Source organism: Anas platyrhynchos, chromosome 21 (genome assembly GCF_047663525.1).
Source record: "Anas platyrhynchos isolate ZD024472 breed Pekin duck chromosome 21, IASCAAS_PekinDuck_T2T, whole genome shotgun sequence".
Taxonomy (NCBI): Eukaryota; Metazoa; Chordata; class Aves; order Anseriformes; family Anatidae; genus Anas; species Anas platyrhynchos.
Genome location: NC_092607.1, coordinates 13,988,332 through 14,002,405, shown reverse-complemented (window position 1 = coordinate 14,002,405; position 14,074 = coordinate 13,988,332). Strand labels below are relative to the sequence as shown.

General features: G+C 39.9%; 1 protein-coding gene across 1 annotated transcript; it reads right to left on the bottom strand.

The window, feature by feature from the left end:
* Positions 1–644: 644 nt before the first annotated feature.
* On the bottom strand, positions 645–13,249 carry CDH26 (cadherin 26). Its single transcript, XM_005010459.6, has 15 exons — positions 12,764–13,249; positions 11,158–11,235; positions 10,951–11,073; positions 10,276–10,437; positions 9,017–9,164; positions 8,191–8,357; positions 7,895–8,023; positions 7,223–7,408; positions 6,741–7,009; positions 5,978–6,120; positions 5,509–5,742; positions 3,969–4,190; positions 3,758–3,882; positions 2,573–2,656; positions 645–1,844 (listed from the first exon to the last, which is right to left on the bottom strand). The coding sequence occupies exons 1-15, from the start codon at positions 12,794–12,796 to the stop codon at positions 1,635–1,637; spliced, it is 2,313 nt and encodes a 770-aa protein (XP_005010516.2). The 5' UTR covers positions 12,797–13,249; the 3' UTR covers positions 645–1,634.
* Positions 13,250–14,074: the final 825 nt, after the last annotated feature.

The following is a 14,074-nucleotide window of genomic DNA, read 5'->3' as shown; positions in this document are numbered from 1 at the left end:
TATAATGCCAAAAGATTTCTGAAAAAATATTCATCCACTCTGTCTCTTTTTGACTATGGGAGCTGGCTTACAATTTCTGTGAATTGGTATCTTATCTGTAAAATTAAGATTTTAATTATTTATTATTTGTTAAATTATTTTAATTATTTGAGTTTTGGTGTTTGTTGTGCTACAGACCCAACACAAGTCTACATGAACAGTACACACACAGAACGCTTTGATTATTATTTTTAATCTTGCATAATTTTCAGCAGAGATAACAAATCAAAACAATTCTAAGCTTACAACTATGGTTACAGTTCGCAGTAAAAAAAAAAAAAAAAAAAAAAAGTCATCTTGCTATTGTGCTGTTGGTGGTGTTGGTGGTGCTGCTGATTTAAAGTCTTCCATCCAGACTTCTAAGTTAAGGGCAGTTTATCAGACTAGTGATTTACTGTGTAAACAGATCCTACTGCTGGCATTTAGGAAAACTTAGCTGCCTGGCATTCAGCCAGATTCTTTAATCACACTTGACTGAAGTTTCCAGCCTTGAATTATTATTTAATAACATCTGAGCAAAAGTCTAATTTATTGTTTAAGTAAACTTTGAAACAGAAGAACAGTGCCTTAGATACCAGACTTAGAGCTTGCCTCAGGCGGAGCATTTTTCTTTTAGCACAGAAGTGGAACAGAACAGAATACTGTGACTAATTTCACCTCTTGTTGCATGCATAACTTACCTAACGGCAGCATGCTATCTTCTGAGCTGTTATTTCCTCATTCATGTTTTGTAACACTGTTAGCCATCATGCTGTAACTAACCACGGGCCAGTTGCACACAGACAGGTACAAACCACGCAATTTAAAAGTAACACATTTGTTGCTATAGGGAAAATCGAAACCATCCTTTCTTTATCATATCATCTGTTTTAGCAGTGATGCCTGAGGAAATCCTTGAATTTCCTTATCATGGTCACTTGTAGCTAATTTAGAGAAGGTTTCTATTTCGATGATAGCCATACCTTGTCCTCCATCAATTTCTTACTACTTATCGTTTACAATGGTGTAATAATACTAAGAGCCACCAGATGCCAGCACAAGCACGCAAGCACTCAATAAGTGCCTGTTCTGGGCTAAAAGGCAAGGATGGTGCAGACCTCTCAGGTTATTATGCAGTATACAGTCACACTAACAGTACAGGTGGGCTTTCTCTTAGATGTTTCAATATCATTTAGGAAGAAAAGATCTTATCATCAAGTCAGATCTGCATGGATAATTTTAGATTTAAAGAGACCATCTACTGGAGAAAGGACTGTATCACTGGCCTAACTGGTAATTGCCTTTGCTGTTCAAGAGTAGTTTAATTCCATATGGAACTTTCACTTAAATTTCCAGCCAAATAGCCCTTCTCATTGTGCAAGTCTGCACAGAATATGACAAAATCACTCCATCATCTCTTCAGAGTAGAGCGTACCTTCCACGTGTGCCATGTTCTTGGCTGCAGGCATGCAAACAGCATAGACAGGCAGAATAAAAGACAGGTACTCATGGTGCAAATACAGTGCAACACTTTCAAACATCGATGGGGGGGTTCTTTTGAATTTGTCAGCACTGCTGCCTTTGCAACACTGTAAAGTACTCACAGCCTTTTGAGATTAACTGAATGACGAAAATCGTTTCTGACAGATTTCATCCAGAGCAGAAAACTTTGGTCCTAGAGTGTTCAAAAAATCTGTGGGCAAGTCGTCACTGCCCATGGAGAGAGAGTGGAAGGAGTTACTTTTCTCCAGTTCTCCTTCCAGTGCATATATGCAAGGTGCATAGCTTGCCCAGTAAGGTTCCAGTGCGCTTTGGTCATACAATTTCTAAAGGGAAGAAACAACACAAATCATCATGGAAGCTCCTACTACCCTTTGGGAAATTAAAGGGATTCACAGTATACTGTTATCAAACAGGCAAGCAGGAGGCTACAGTGAACAGTATAGGTTTCTCTCTGATAAAGAACAGTTGAACTGAAACTCTCAGATGGAAAAGCACAAGAGCCTGATCTTCCCCTGAAGTGCCAATGAGGCAGAAAGGAGACTTTAATATGCCTTGGAACAAACAACTCTAAGTAAATATGAATGTGTGGAGGCATGCAGTCTGGTGCAAGGAAGTGTGTAGAATAGGCCTGTTCAATGACCAGACAGAATATGGCAAGAGAACTAAGATTTCTTTGCTTCCACAGAAATGAAATAGCAAGAAAACAAACTTTAATCCTGGTATGGTCATATAAAGTATTTTAGCCCCACCACCTAGTCTTGAAGTATTCATTCCAGGTGAAAGTCTCCAGCTTTCCAAGAACTGTTGGGTGACCAGGTATATTCAGCGAGAAGTCTAGGAGACATGGCATCTTCAGCAACTAAGAGTCCTGACTGTTCCTCCATCCAATACATTCCCTTTTTTTTTTTTTTTTTTTTTTTAATAGTAATGCTTTTTAGGTGTGGCCAGACAGAGTAGCTGAAGCAATAACAGCTTTTCAGTTTTGCAAGCTTTTTTTCCTATTCTTACAAGCCACCTCAACAAAAGAGGGATTCAACATCTGCTTTCTTACCTGATTCAATATTTTTTCTACTGTCTGTATGATGTGATCATGGTGTCTTACTTGGACTGTCTTTTGTATAGTGTACAGGCCACTCTGAAAGATAAACACAGTTTCTCAGGTTTCACCAGTGTAAAGTTGCCTACTAAAATTTCTTTCAGATACAGATAAATCCAACTGCTTTCTCTCTGTTACATCCATTTCTCTTGTGCTGTCTTCTCTATTAGATTGCAGCTTTTCCTGGTCAGGGACTGTTTCGTCTTCTGCATATATAAAACACTTCCTGTATACGTGGAGCCACCATGTATGTGCTTTTTGTAATCTCCAGTAGCTAAATATGTTTATTCCTCTGAATTTAGTGAATTGCTTCTTGCTAGTGCACCAACATGACCTCAGAGCTTTGTAATGTCTACTTGTATAGGTACTTGTAGCTCCGAACTACAGACTAAGCATTGTGGAATTAGATTCTACAAATTCTACATACATTAAAAAAAAAAAAAAAAAAATGGTTTTCATTTTCTTTGTCTGCTGTAAAACAGAGGTTATTTTAGAATCTCTTGATGAACATTACATACTTATGACCAGAACACATGGCAGTCACTTACTGATGTAGACCAGAATTTCCTTCAGGGATTCTTTGCAACAAAAATAGACGTCTGTTGCATAAATTAGAGAATGCAGCACAAAAATCTGCAGAACAAACTCAAAAGCCTTCAAAACCTCAAAAGTACATCTTCCAGTTAAAATAAATAAATAAATAAATAACTCTTAAATCCTATCCACACAGGACAGGATTAGCCAGTATGCTAAGTCAAAGATGTTGACTGGCATGTTTTTGATCAGATGAAGAATGATGGATCCTTTTCACTTATACCAAGAACTAAGTAAAGTTTTATTTAGTTTTATTTTACTTGTTTTATTTACCTGCATATCAATTCAGGTACTGTGAGAAGAATTTTAGAATAAATTGCACTTCCAAATATTTAGGACAATTACTAATGAAAAGAAGTGTCAGTCTCAAACTGAAAGTTGCTGGGGAAAAAAAAATGTGTCAACATTTTTTCATATGCTGCTGGAATCTCCAGCAAGTAAAATTTATTTCTAATTTAGCTATATTGCATTATTTTTCCCACTATAATTTATACCAAGCATCATTCTCAGGATTCTAGCCACAAGGATATATGTTTTTGCACTTACATGACACAATGGCTTACTGCTCTCTTCATTATAGTTGATAAAGGTCTGTTCACCTTCTTGAGGTAGAAAAACAGCTTTGCTTTTAGATTGTGGCACATTAAACTGACAAAGTAAAATACTGGAAACTGTTGAAAGAAGAAAGGAAATGATGAAATTTATGTTGCGAACAGATCTGTATGGTTAAGCACAGGTGTCTGGTGAGGCTACTCACCCAATAGTAGTAAGAAAGCTGTCAGTATTATTGCAATGGCACCACCTCCAAATCTCACAGCTCTTTGTGGTAAATCTTCACATGCATGCCCATCTGGGCAAAAGCAGAGCCTTATATGCTGATTCTGCCTTGTAGAAAGTCCTCGCCTGTCCCGAATAATGAAGGGCACCACATAGGTACCTTGTGGGAGGCTTCTTAACATCAAAAGTTCCACCGACTCCACTAAAAAGACAAGCAAATTATTTCAAAGAATCACAGAATGGCTGAGGTTGGAAAAGACCTCTAGAAGTCATCTGATCTGCCCTCTGTTCAAGCAAGGATACCAAGAGCAGGTTGCCCAGGGCCAGGTTCAGGTGACTTTTGAAGATCTCTGAGGAGGAAGACTCCACAGCCTCTCTGGGCAACCTGTGCTGGTGCTCCATCACCCACACAGTAAAGTGCTTCCTGATTTTCTGGTGAAACCTCATGTATTCTAGTTTGTGCCCATTGCCTCTTGGCCTGGAATTGAGCAGCAATAAAAAGAGTTTGTGGCCCCTTTGTACCATCCCTTTACATATTTATAGACATTAATGAGATTCCTCCTGAGCCTCCTCTTCTCCAGGCTGAAGAGTCCCAGCTCTCTCGGCCTTTCCTCATAGGAGAAGTGCTTCAGTTCTTTGATCATCTTGGTGGCCCTCCACTGGACTCTTTCCAGTATGTCCATGTCTCTCTTGTATTGGGGGGCCCAGAACTGGAGACTGTACTCCAGGTGTGCCCTCAACAATGCTGAGTGGTGGGGCAGGATCACCTCTCTTGCCTGCTGGCAATACTTTGTGTAATGCATCCAAGAACACTGTTAGCCATCTTGGTGTCAAGGGTATATTGCTGACTCATGTTTAATTTTGTGTTCATCAGGACTTCTAGGTCCCTTTCTACAGAGCTACTTTCCAGTTGGGTAGCTCCCAGCATATACTGGGTTGTCCCCCCTCCCCCCTCCAGATACAGGACTCTGCTGCAGGACCTTCAAAACTCATGGAAAAAAAGTCTGATGCTCCACAGTGCCTTCTGACAATAAAAGGAAACTCATCTGCAACCCAATTTCAAACAGTTTTTCCACCCTTAGTGCATCATGGTGAATAGGACAAAACCGCATCCTGTTCTATCACCTTGCTGAGCCTTCTGGGCAAAAAGGTGTGTCCCAATCTTGCTGCATTCTAGCACAGCTGCACTGACAACTTCTAGAATTCATCAGAGGTCATTCAAATGCAGAAGTTGTTCCTCAGATGTCTTGTCTCCTTTCCCACAACTGGAGTGTATTGCTTCTGGCCCTGTCCTCAGTAGTGATGAAGAACAATTTTTTGTGTTTGGTGTTTTTTTGTTTGTTTGTTTGTTTGTTTTTTCAAAATTGAAGAAACTGGATTTTGAATGCTGTTCTTCCATGTCCTTTCAGTCTCCTTGAGACTAACCAGTAACAGACCATAAAGTAAGTGATAGTGAAATAACTAGAGGGGATGTAAGTGACAATAGGCTTCTCATGAAGGGCATAGACAGAAGAACTCACCAAAGTTCCTTCCTAATTTCCAGGTACTCTTCACATCTTCAGAGTCTTCAGCAAGCTCAAATGTAAATGGCCAAGAATGTGAATGGACCAAAGGAGACTTAGCTTTTATAATGAGAGGCCTCATTTCTTTTTTGTCACATACATCTAAAGAAGGATCCACTAATGTTGGCATATGCTCTTTAATGTCAGACAAATAAAGCAGGATGGTGCCAGTACCAGTCTGTGGTGGAGTATCTAGAAAGGAGCAAAAGAAACAGTAAAATACTTATAACTGGCTATTGACAAAAGCCATTCTATTGGCAGGAGCTCTGCACCTGGTATCCTAATAGTCACACATGACACAAGTGTTTATTGGGGTGTTCTGAATAACCATTCTCCACTTAAACTCGTAGGCTTGCTATCATTTTGTATCTAGCATGCACCTCATCTCAAACAGTTGTGCTTGAATATTTTCTGACTGGCTGCTTACCATGACCAATACCATGGACGATGATGGTGTACAGGCTGTTGTTCACATAAGGGGATTCTTGATCAAACTCTTTTACTACAGTAAGAACTCCAGAATTCTCATCTACACTCAGCCATCCAGCTGGGTCACGGGATAGTTCATATCTTAAAAAGAAAGGAAAAAGTTACAAGGAAGCACATTTCTTTAAGTGAATTTTGAAGAAGAGAACATTTCTGCTGCATCTTTTTTCTTTCAAGCTCTGTAGGTATTTTTGTTAGTGATGCTTACTTTTGCTATCTCTATCACAGGTTGAAGGTTTCTGCATAACCAATAGTTCCCCGTGTGGTACTAATATACCTTGCACAGCCCCGTCAAATCCATTCTTAGGGGTTCAGAATGTATCTGTTTCCACATCAGATTATTACTCTTAAAGCCAAACTTACCTTAGTCCCTTCTACAGCATCAAAATTTGGTAGTCAAAAGTGACATATAAATAATGCAGCCTGTTTTTAGGCAAAACTGTTCTGAAGACAAGAGAAACATTGAGCAACCAAGGACTGACAAGGCCTATAAATTTCATCTTACAGAACCAGCTATCTGGATCTGCAGCATTATTGGTAGTAAACCTGCACCTCTAATGTGTATCTTTATATAACTGTAAATATGCATGTGTATGTATATATACACATTTGAATATATACTATATAAAACTCAAAAAAAAAACCAAACACTTTATATTCTTAAACTATTTCTTATTCTGAGAGATGAAAGCATGTCCACTTACCTAATCTTATTTGGCCCACCATCTGGATATGTAGCAAGGTACTTTCTAAACATTCTTCCAGGCTTCATCTCATCTTCTTTTTGGACAACAAGTATAGGAGGATGAAACTGAGGAACATTTTGCAACTCTGTAACCTTGATATTCACAGTTGTGTTCATGGGTTCTAGGCTTGAGGTCATCACAATGCCATTTTCACATGAGAAGAAAGGTTCTTCATTTGCTACAGAAATTATGAGTCTCTTCTCAGAGTCATCTTTATAGCTGAGAGGCTGAAAACCCCAGACAAGAGTCGCATTAGCAATTATGATCTTTGATATGGCAGTCATATTTTTTCATACTTCTGTATGCCAGGGACTGAGAGGGCAGCCGTGAAACAGTTAAGATGCTAAGCTATTATTCTTATAGTCAGACTGACCATGTAACACATTGCCATGTTGTAGTTCATCTATTACAGTTCCTCCGGTCTGCTCAATAAATATTACCTTGATAACACTCAAAATGCCTTCATTTGTGTCTGGGTCAGTCTCAATGGTGAATTGTTCCTTCTCATTGCCTTTTATTATTGTGTATTTGGCTCTCCAAGCTGGAGTGTAAGGCGAATCTTCATCTTCCACTTGTAGCCATAATGCAGCTGAGTGTTCTCGGCCTTCTGAAATCTGTAGCTGGTACTGGGAGCAGAAAGGAAAGAAATAAAGATTATTTCCATTTCCAAGATGAGAAGTCTGTTAGCTCATTCTGAGACACAGTTCCAATACCCAGACCATGTGGAGCTACTTTATAATCTTTATGAAGATTTATGAAGATTTATGAAGAATGCATTGTAATCTGGACCTTAGCTTCTCAGATATATTAGAATAAGCTAGTCTGTCACCATTGCTATGCTGTGAGAAAAAAAAAAACTTCTAGTGCTGTACATAGAAATCTAACCAAGTTTATCACAGTCAGTAGTCAAGTGCTCTCTTACCATCCACATTTTAAAGAGGTATTTCTTCTAGCACTATACCATTATATAAAGTACATTTGCAAGTGCTTTAGCCTGATCCTGTAAAGGGTCTGAGGGTTCCTATTTCTACTGCATAGTGCCTTAAGCACTCCACTTGAAGGACTGAACTGTATTTAGGAAGGCTAAATAAAGTAATAATGTTTTTCCTTACATTATCCCTAGTAAATACAGGGGGGTGGTTGTTTGCATCTTCAATAGCTACATTCACTGTTGCAGTAGATGACAGCTGAGGAGTTCCTTGGTCATAGGCTTTCACCAGAAGTTTGAAAGTGCTGGCAGTCTGAAAAACAGAAGGAATTTCCAACCTCAGGTCAGAAGCAGTTCACACCTTTTACCAGTCATAGCTACAAAGCTGGATGTGAAACTGCCCCTCTCCTCGTACCCAGTTAATATGTAGTTAATATTGATTAGGCATTAAATTACAAGAAGCTGCCATATGTACATCACCTTATAATTCAGGCATCCAGACAGATGTATTGTTCCTGTGGTAGGATCAATATCAAATGGGAATCCATCTAGAAGGGGTATTTGCGTACTTAGAGAATAGGACACGTGAGAATTAGCAGTGCCACTTTCATCTTTGTCCAAGGCAGTAACTTGGAAAACCGGGTCATCTGGAATGAAGAATCGAGACATTAATACAAGTGCCTAGTCTTGACATGGAGTTTCTCAGGCCTATCTACACGCTCTTGGACACACAGGTCCTAAGAGCAACTGCAGCTTCTCCTGTGGCTATGGTTATACCCAGAAAGACCCAACTCCACCTCATTTGGGTGGTAAATCTGCCCACAGTATCAATGGACAATAGAAAGGGTTATCGCACTCCTGAATTACTTTGTCAAAAATATTCAGTAGTATTCATGACAGTTCTTGGCCAGCTCCAGAGGAGATAGCACCATGCCCATGTGTCTACATGTCTGTTCTTTGTGAACACAAACAGAGATTAAGTCTTTGTCTGAGCATTTTTCTGTGACACGGTGTGCACACACAGGTTTCAGATCCGTGGTTCAGATCGGTCTCCTCTCTCCTCGGCTTACAGTTATGAGCAATTTTCACAGCAGTTTTTCCAGAATGTCTCTGACATTATGTTAATGTACAATCAGACAAGTCAAGCAGGAGGAAGTAGCCCTTCACATGAAATAAGTACTCATAATTTTAGGGACTAAGTAAAACCTATGGAGAAGAATGGATTTGGTAAGTAAAAGAAGGACAAAGGAATTAAGAAAGCATTCATACACAAACCAGTAGTATCCATTGTTTGGGTGGCACTTACCTTCACTGTGGTTCTCCCTTATTGAAATGCTGAATTCCTCTTCGGGAAACTCAGGTGCGTTATCATTAACATCTTTTACTTTAATCTTGAAATATAAAGGGCGGTCCAGTGGCTGACCAGTTTCTCTGTGCACAATATCGAAACGTATCTAAATAAACAGTGACACAGTAGCTCATTTAGATATCAGAATAGAACAAGAAACTTTGAATTTTGAAACATCATCAGTCATATTTAGCTAGCATTTGGCTTTGCATTGTTAAGACGTTTATTCATTTTTCAAAGGTAGTAGATGCATAATGGTCATCCATCACCTTAAACAATACTTTAAAAAAATCAGTTAAAAAAATCTGGATCTGCATTGTTTGAAATAACTGCTTAATGTAAAATATGTAAATACCCTTGAGGCCAAACACAAGAATTTCAAAGCTGCTTCCCAACTCTGAAGTATTTAATTGAGAGGTATACTCAGTTTTCTCTAGCTGCATTTCAGTTATAAGTTCTGAAGTCCCCTTTGCTACACTTATTTCTGCTTTAAAACCAAGCAAAAAATGTCCTGGACCAACCAGATGTCCAGTGAGGGGGAATAAAAGGCTCTCCAAAAGTTGTCTTTTCAGTGTGGAAGTCAGGACTTTGCACTGAGAACAAGGAACTTTAACTATGAAGTGGGTACAATTAATCCACAGAGATGCTTGTATAAATCATCATAGAATAAACAAAAGGAGACCATAACCAATTTTTTTTTCCAATAAGAAAACAAACCCACACTCACATATTTCGTTCATACACTTATCACATTTCTTTTGTCACACTTACTGCTTATGAACACTTTCCTGCTTTTTAAGTAGGAACATATGCGTACCCATGTAAAGTTACTGTAATAGGACTTGGCAGCTACTTCCTTTTGTAATGCTTAACTTTTTAGTTCCATTATCTTGATTAGGAGTTTGGGGGTTTAAAAAACAGCTGTAACACACTTTGAATTTCAGGACAAACTTTTCATTTGTAGGATATAGCCAAGGTCAAGTAAGAAAAATGATAGAACAGAAGTATACTGATACTTGAAATCCAAACATGTCACAACAGTAGTACGGTGGAAGTTCCCTATAGGTCTCTGCTGAGACAACTATCTTTGCAGGTTTCAAATAAGAAAATACACCCTTAAAATTCTTATTGGTCTGCCTCATTTCTGTGAAGCATTTGGCCATGAGAAAGCAGTTAATATTTGCAAAGAGTTTTAGGTATTCTTTAAAGTGTATTACCTGAAAAGATGGAGTCTTTTCTCTGTCAATGGTACGATGTACATACACATGCCCGTTTTCATCATCTTCTATAGAAAACAATCCAATCTCTGGAGATTCATCTACCCCAGGTCCACTAATTAAATATTTTACTGATGTATTAAATGACCTGTTATTGAACAGCTTTTGAAAAGAGAAACAGCACAACACGGTGTGAATAGGGAAGACAGAACAGAAGTAAAAAAGCTTTAGACCAACTATCTTCCTGCCCACTTTGTCTTTGCAGATGAGGCCATTATGTAGGCTTGTTCTCAGCCAACTCAACAGTTTTCTGGGTTGCAGCATCACTACTCTCTGCACAATGTGCAGGTACACAGCTCTGTACAATGACTCATACCTCTCCCACCCTATAGTCTCTTCTTTCCGCTGAGTATTCCTAGAGCCTCCCATAAAAAGAAGAAATCTCTCTTCTACACCAGACAATCCTACCCACTACTCTGTTTAAATAAGCCAATTCTGAACAAAGGTTTTGTTGTTGTTGTTGTTTTGTTTTGTTTTGTTTTGTTTTAAAAAATAAAGCTGTTAAATACACAGTTCTTACCCTCTCCTGCTTTTGGTATTTTATAGAAAAATCCGTGTTGGTGAGTACCTTACTGTGAGGTTCAAGGTAAACTTTTACTAAAAGATTGGTTGTACCTGTCCAGCATATTTTGGGAATGGTCCTTCCTCCTCCTCTGTAACATCAATGGTGGTGATAACCCATGTCCTTTTTGTACGTCGTAAAGGACGTAGACTGTCTAATTGATAAGAATCTATCAGCTGTTGGATAAATAAGTGTATTTAGTGTCATAGTTTACATACTAACAGTTTTGTATCTGTTATTAAATAATATTGACTACAAACCTGAGTATTCTTCTTTTGGACAGCTCGTCTTAAACTGAAATTTTCAACGTCATGAGAAAAACTGTTGGTGGCAGTAACCTTATTAAAAAGAGAGGTCATTGTGAGAAGTATGGTTAGCAAGAAACCATTGTTATGTTGTCTAGGAGGACTTGTGCTTCACAGAAACAGATTGATTTGGTTTTGACAGCATTGTATTAAGTTGTAGCTGAATCTAGAAACCTGTAGAAATTCTACAAATATAGTCCATCTCATTCCAAATCAATTGGCTTTAGAGCTTGAAACTAATTTCTCCAGTCAGGTGGTGCTGGTTCCAGAAATACACAAACACTGCATCTAACACCATGGTACTATCTCTATGGATTTTCTTAAATCAAGTATCTCAGTTTTCAAAATATTCACCTCTGTCTCTGTCTGTCTTGCACTCCTTTAGACGTCTGGTATCCACTCAACATAAACCTATTAGTGGTGAAAGTTAAGCCTGGGGAGTATTTCAGGTTCTCAAAGACTGTTATGTTACTCTAAGTGTCCCAAACATAGCTGATCTACCAGAAGATGAACACTGGACAAAGTCTCCAATCCAGGTGAGAGAAATAAATTGAGAATGGGGACTATACCCTAATTGGCTGAATTTGCCTTTTTCTAAGCTCAAGCTTCCTGCACAGGCTTCAAACACCTGCACAGGCTTCAAACACTGCTTTCTGTTTAAAATTTCCACCACAAGGGAGTATGACAGTACTCAACTTACACTGTCATCATTAGCGCACAGGTAACTTGTATACCTTCCTTTCAGCTCTTGCTGCTTTTACAGGAAAGCTTGTTTGGATTTTTTTACGACCCATCAGATGACTCCAGCACCATATAAGATAGGAAACCAAGCTCTTACTGGCTCAACTCAGGCAAAGGTCAGGCCTTTACCTCCTGACCTGTTTCTGAAAAAACAATATACTGATAAGGTCATCATGGTTACTAACTTGCCAAGCAATGAGGTTTCACAAGTGAAGCCTTTGAGCTATTCTATAAAACTGTTGTATGAGCTGGAGAAAACTTCCGTGGTGTGGAAACAGCAAGCAAGGCTTTAACCTGGCTCTTGCAGAGCACATTCATTAGCTTGGGGGCAGGTTCCCATCTGCCAGACTCAGTTAATTTGGTCTGTACTAGACCCCCCAGCCAACCTGCTTTCCTATTTGTCTATGTGTAGCTACTGTTAATTATATTGGAGCTCAGTTGTGTATTTTATGGCTTCCACACTCTTTCACACACACCTGTTGTACAGCAATGGCTCTGGCCAGATGTGGAGTTGCTGCCAGAAATACAAATCAAGTTCAGGCCCACAAACCCCCCAGAAACACTTATGGAAATGCCACAAAATTACTGCAAGGGATCGTAAACCTAGCAGGATCAACACCAGGCACCCGCACGCTGTGCCTAGGCATGGAAGGCCCCATATCCTCACCAGGAGGACTGAAAGCTGGAGCCCTGAGCCCGAGTCTAGGGTCAAGGCAGCATCATCTCCTCCCTGGGGGCACTGCAGCAGGGCCCAGCATGGCAGAGGGACCCCCAGTACCCCAGGGGCAGCACAGCACCCTCGTCCCCATGCAGCACCTACCTGCAGGAGAAGCAGCACAGCGAGGAGATCCATGGGGCACGCAGTGGGACAGAGGGAGCAGCACGTTCCCGTGGCTCTGCCAGCCCAGCCCAGGCGTGACAGGAGTCGGTGGGCCCACTCTGGTCCTCAGGCACCCCTGGTGAGCTCCGGCTCAGTGCTGGAGCATAACCCACAGCCGGGCTTCCCGGCAGGTGCTGACTGCACCCTGTTGATGGGCTCCCCAACTTCCGTCAGGTTTGGTGCCCCCAGACGCTGTTTCCTACCTCAGACTGCACCTTGTTGGTACAGGAAAAGCCTGTTGTTTAGGAATGTCCTCAGAGCAGCTGTTCTCGGAAGAACAGAACGAGTTTCCCCAAAAAGCTCTCTGAAATTCGGGGATGAGAAGGCAGCGCAATGAATCCCAGCTTGTGTTCTGCCCAGCTGAGCGCGAGCACGCAAGGCTGCTTGGTTCTTTGACGTGCCAGGCTAGAGGGCATAAACCAGGCAGTTGGCACGCTGCAGTGGAGTTATTCCTTCCTAGGAAGTTCATTACAGTGACTTATTACAGGGAAATTAAAAAGAAACCAAAACACTGAATACCTGTGGTGGCTTTATTGACAATCATATAGCTTGTGTTGATAATTACTTGGAATCATAATTTCCTAGTAACTTCACTGTTTGCAAAAGTCCAAGCATGTGACTGTAATGGGAGCATGCTATTACCTACACTTGCGATAGTTCAGAACCCCAAGTTATGTTTATCTGCCATGCTTAGGAGTGCTATTGTATTACTTCAGACTTTGAACCTTGAAAGCTGATACAACTATTACTGTCTTGTTAAACTCAAAAGCCATTAAGCAAGTTTGAACTTGCATGCCTGAAGCTGACTTCACACCCAGCTTACAAAAATACATTTTAAATAAAACTACATAAAGAAGCAGGAAAGGAAAAATAAAGTCTTGTAAAACCATGTAAAAAAAAGACTGAGTGGCAGACAGTATGGGAAAGGTCCTGGCTCCTACGAATATAATAGGTACTTTCCATTCTACATCAGCATTGTTTTTACTGGGGACTTCTTTGGAACTGGAAAATTTAAGGTTGCAAAAGTTGTGAAAGGAAGACTTACAGAAGAACTCATCTTCTGCTAGGAGAAGAAAAGCAATAGATCTTGTCAATTAGGCCACAATATTTTAAGTTGAAAAGTGAAAGTGAAATTTACTGTTAACAGGATAAAAAGTAAGGCTTAAATAGCAGCACAGGATAGGAGGATTTAGACATTAAGAAACCCTCCATAGCAAGAATGTTGAAACACTGGAGAAGGTCCACACCTCA

Bases quoted from the DNA above. Each gene is read 5' to 3' on its own strand.
- CDH26 (XM_005010459.6), bottom strand. From the start codon at position 12,796: ATGGATCTCCTCGCTGTGCTGCTTCTCCTGCAG. The intron at 11,074-11,157 runs GTTTGTAGTCAA...TTTATCCAACAG, and splicing joins TCCAAAAGAAGAATACTCAG to CTGATAGATTCTTATCAATT. The intron at 7,409-7,894 runs GTAAGGAAAAAC...TTCTGCTCCCAG, and splicing joins CTGTATTTACTAGGGATAAT to TACCAGCTACAGATTTCAGA.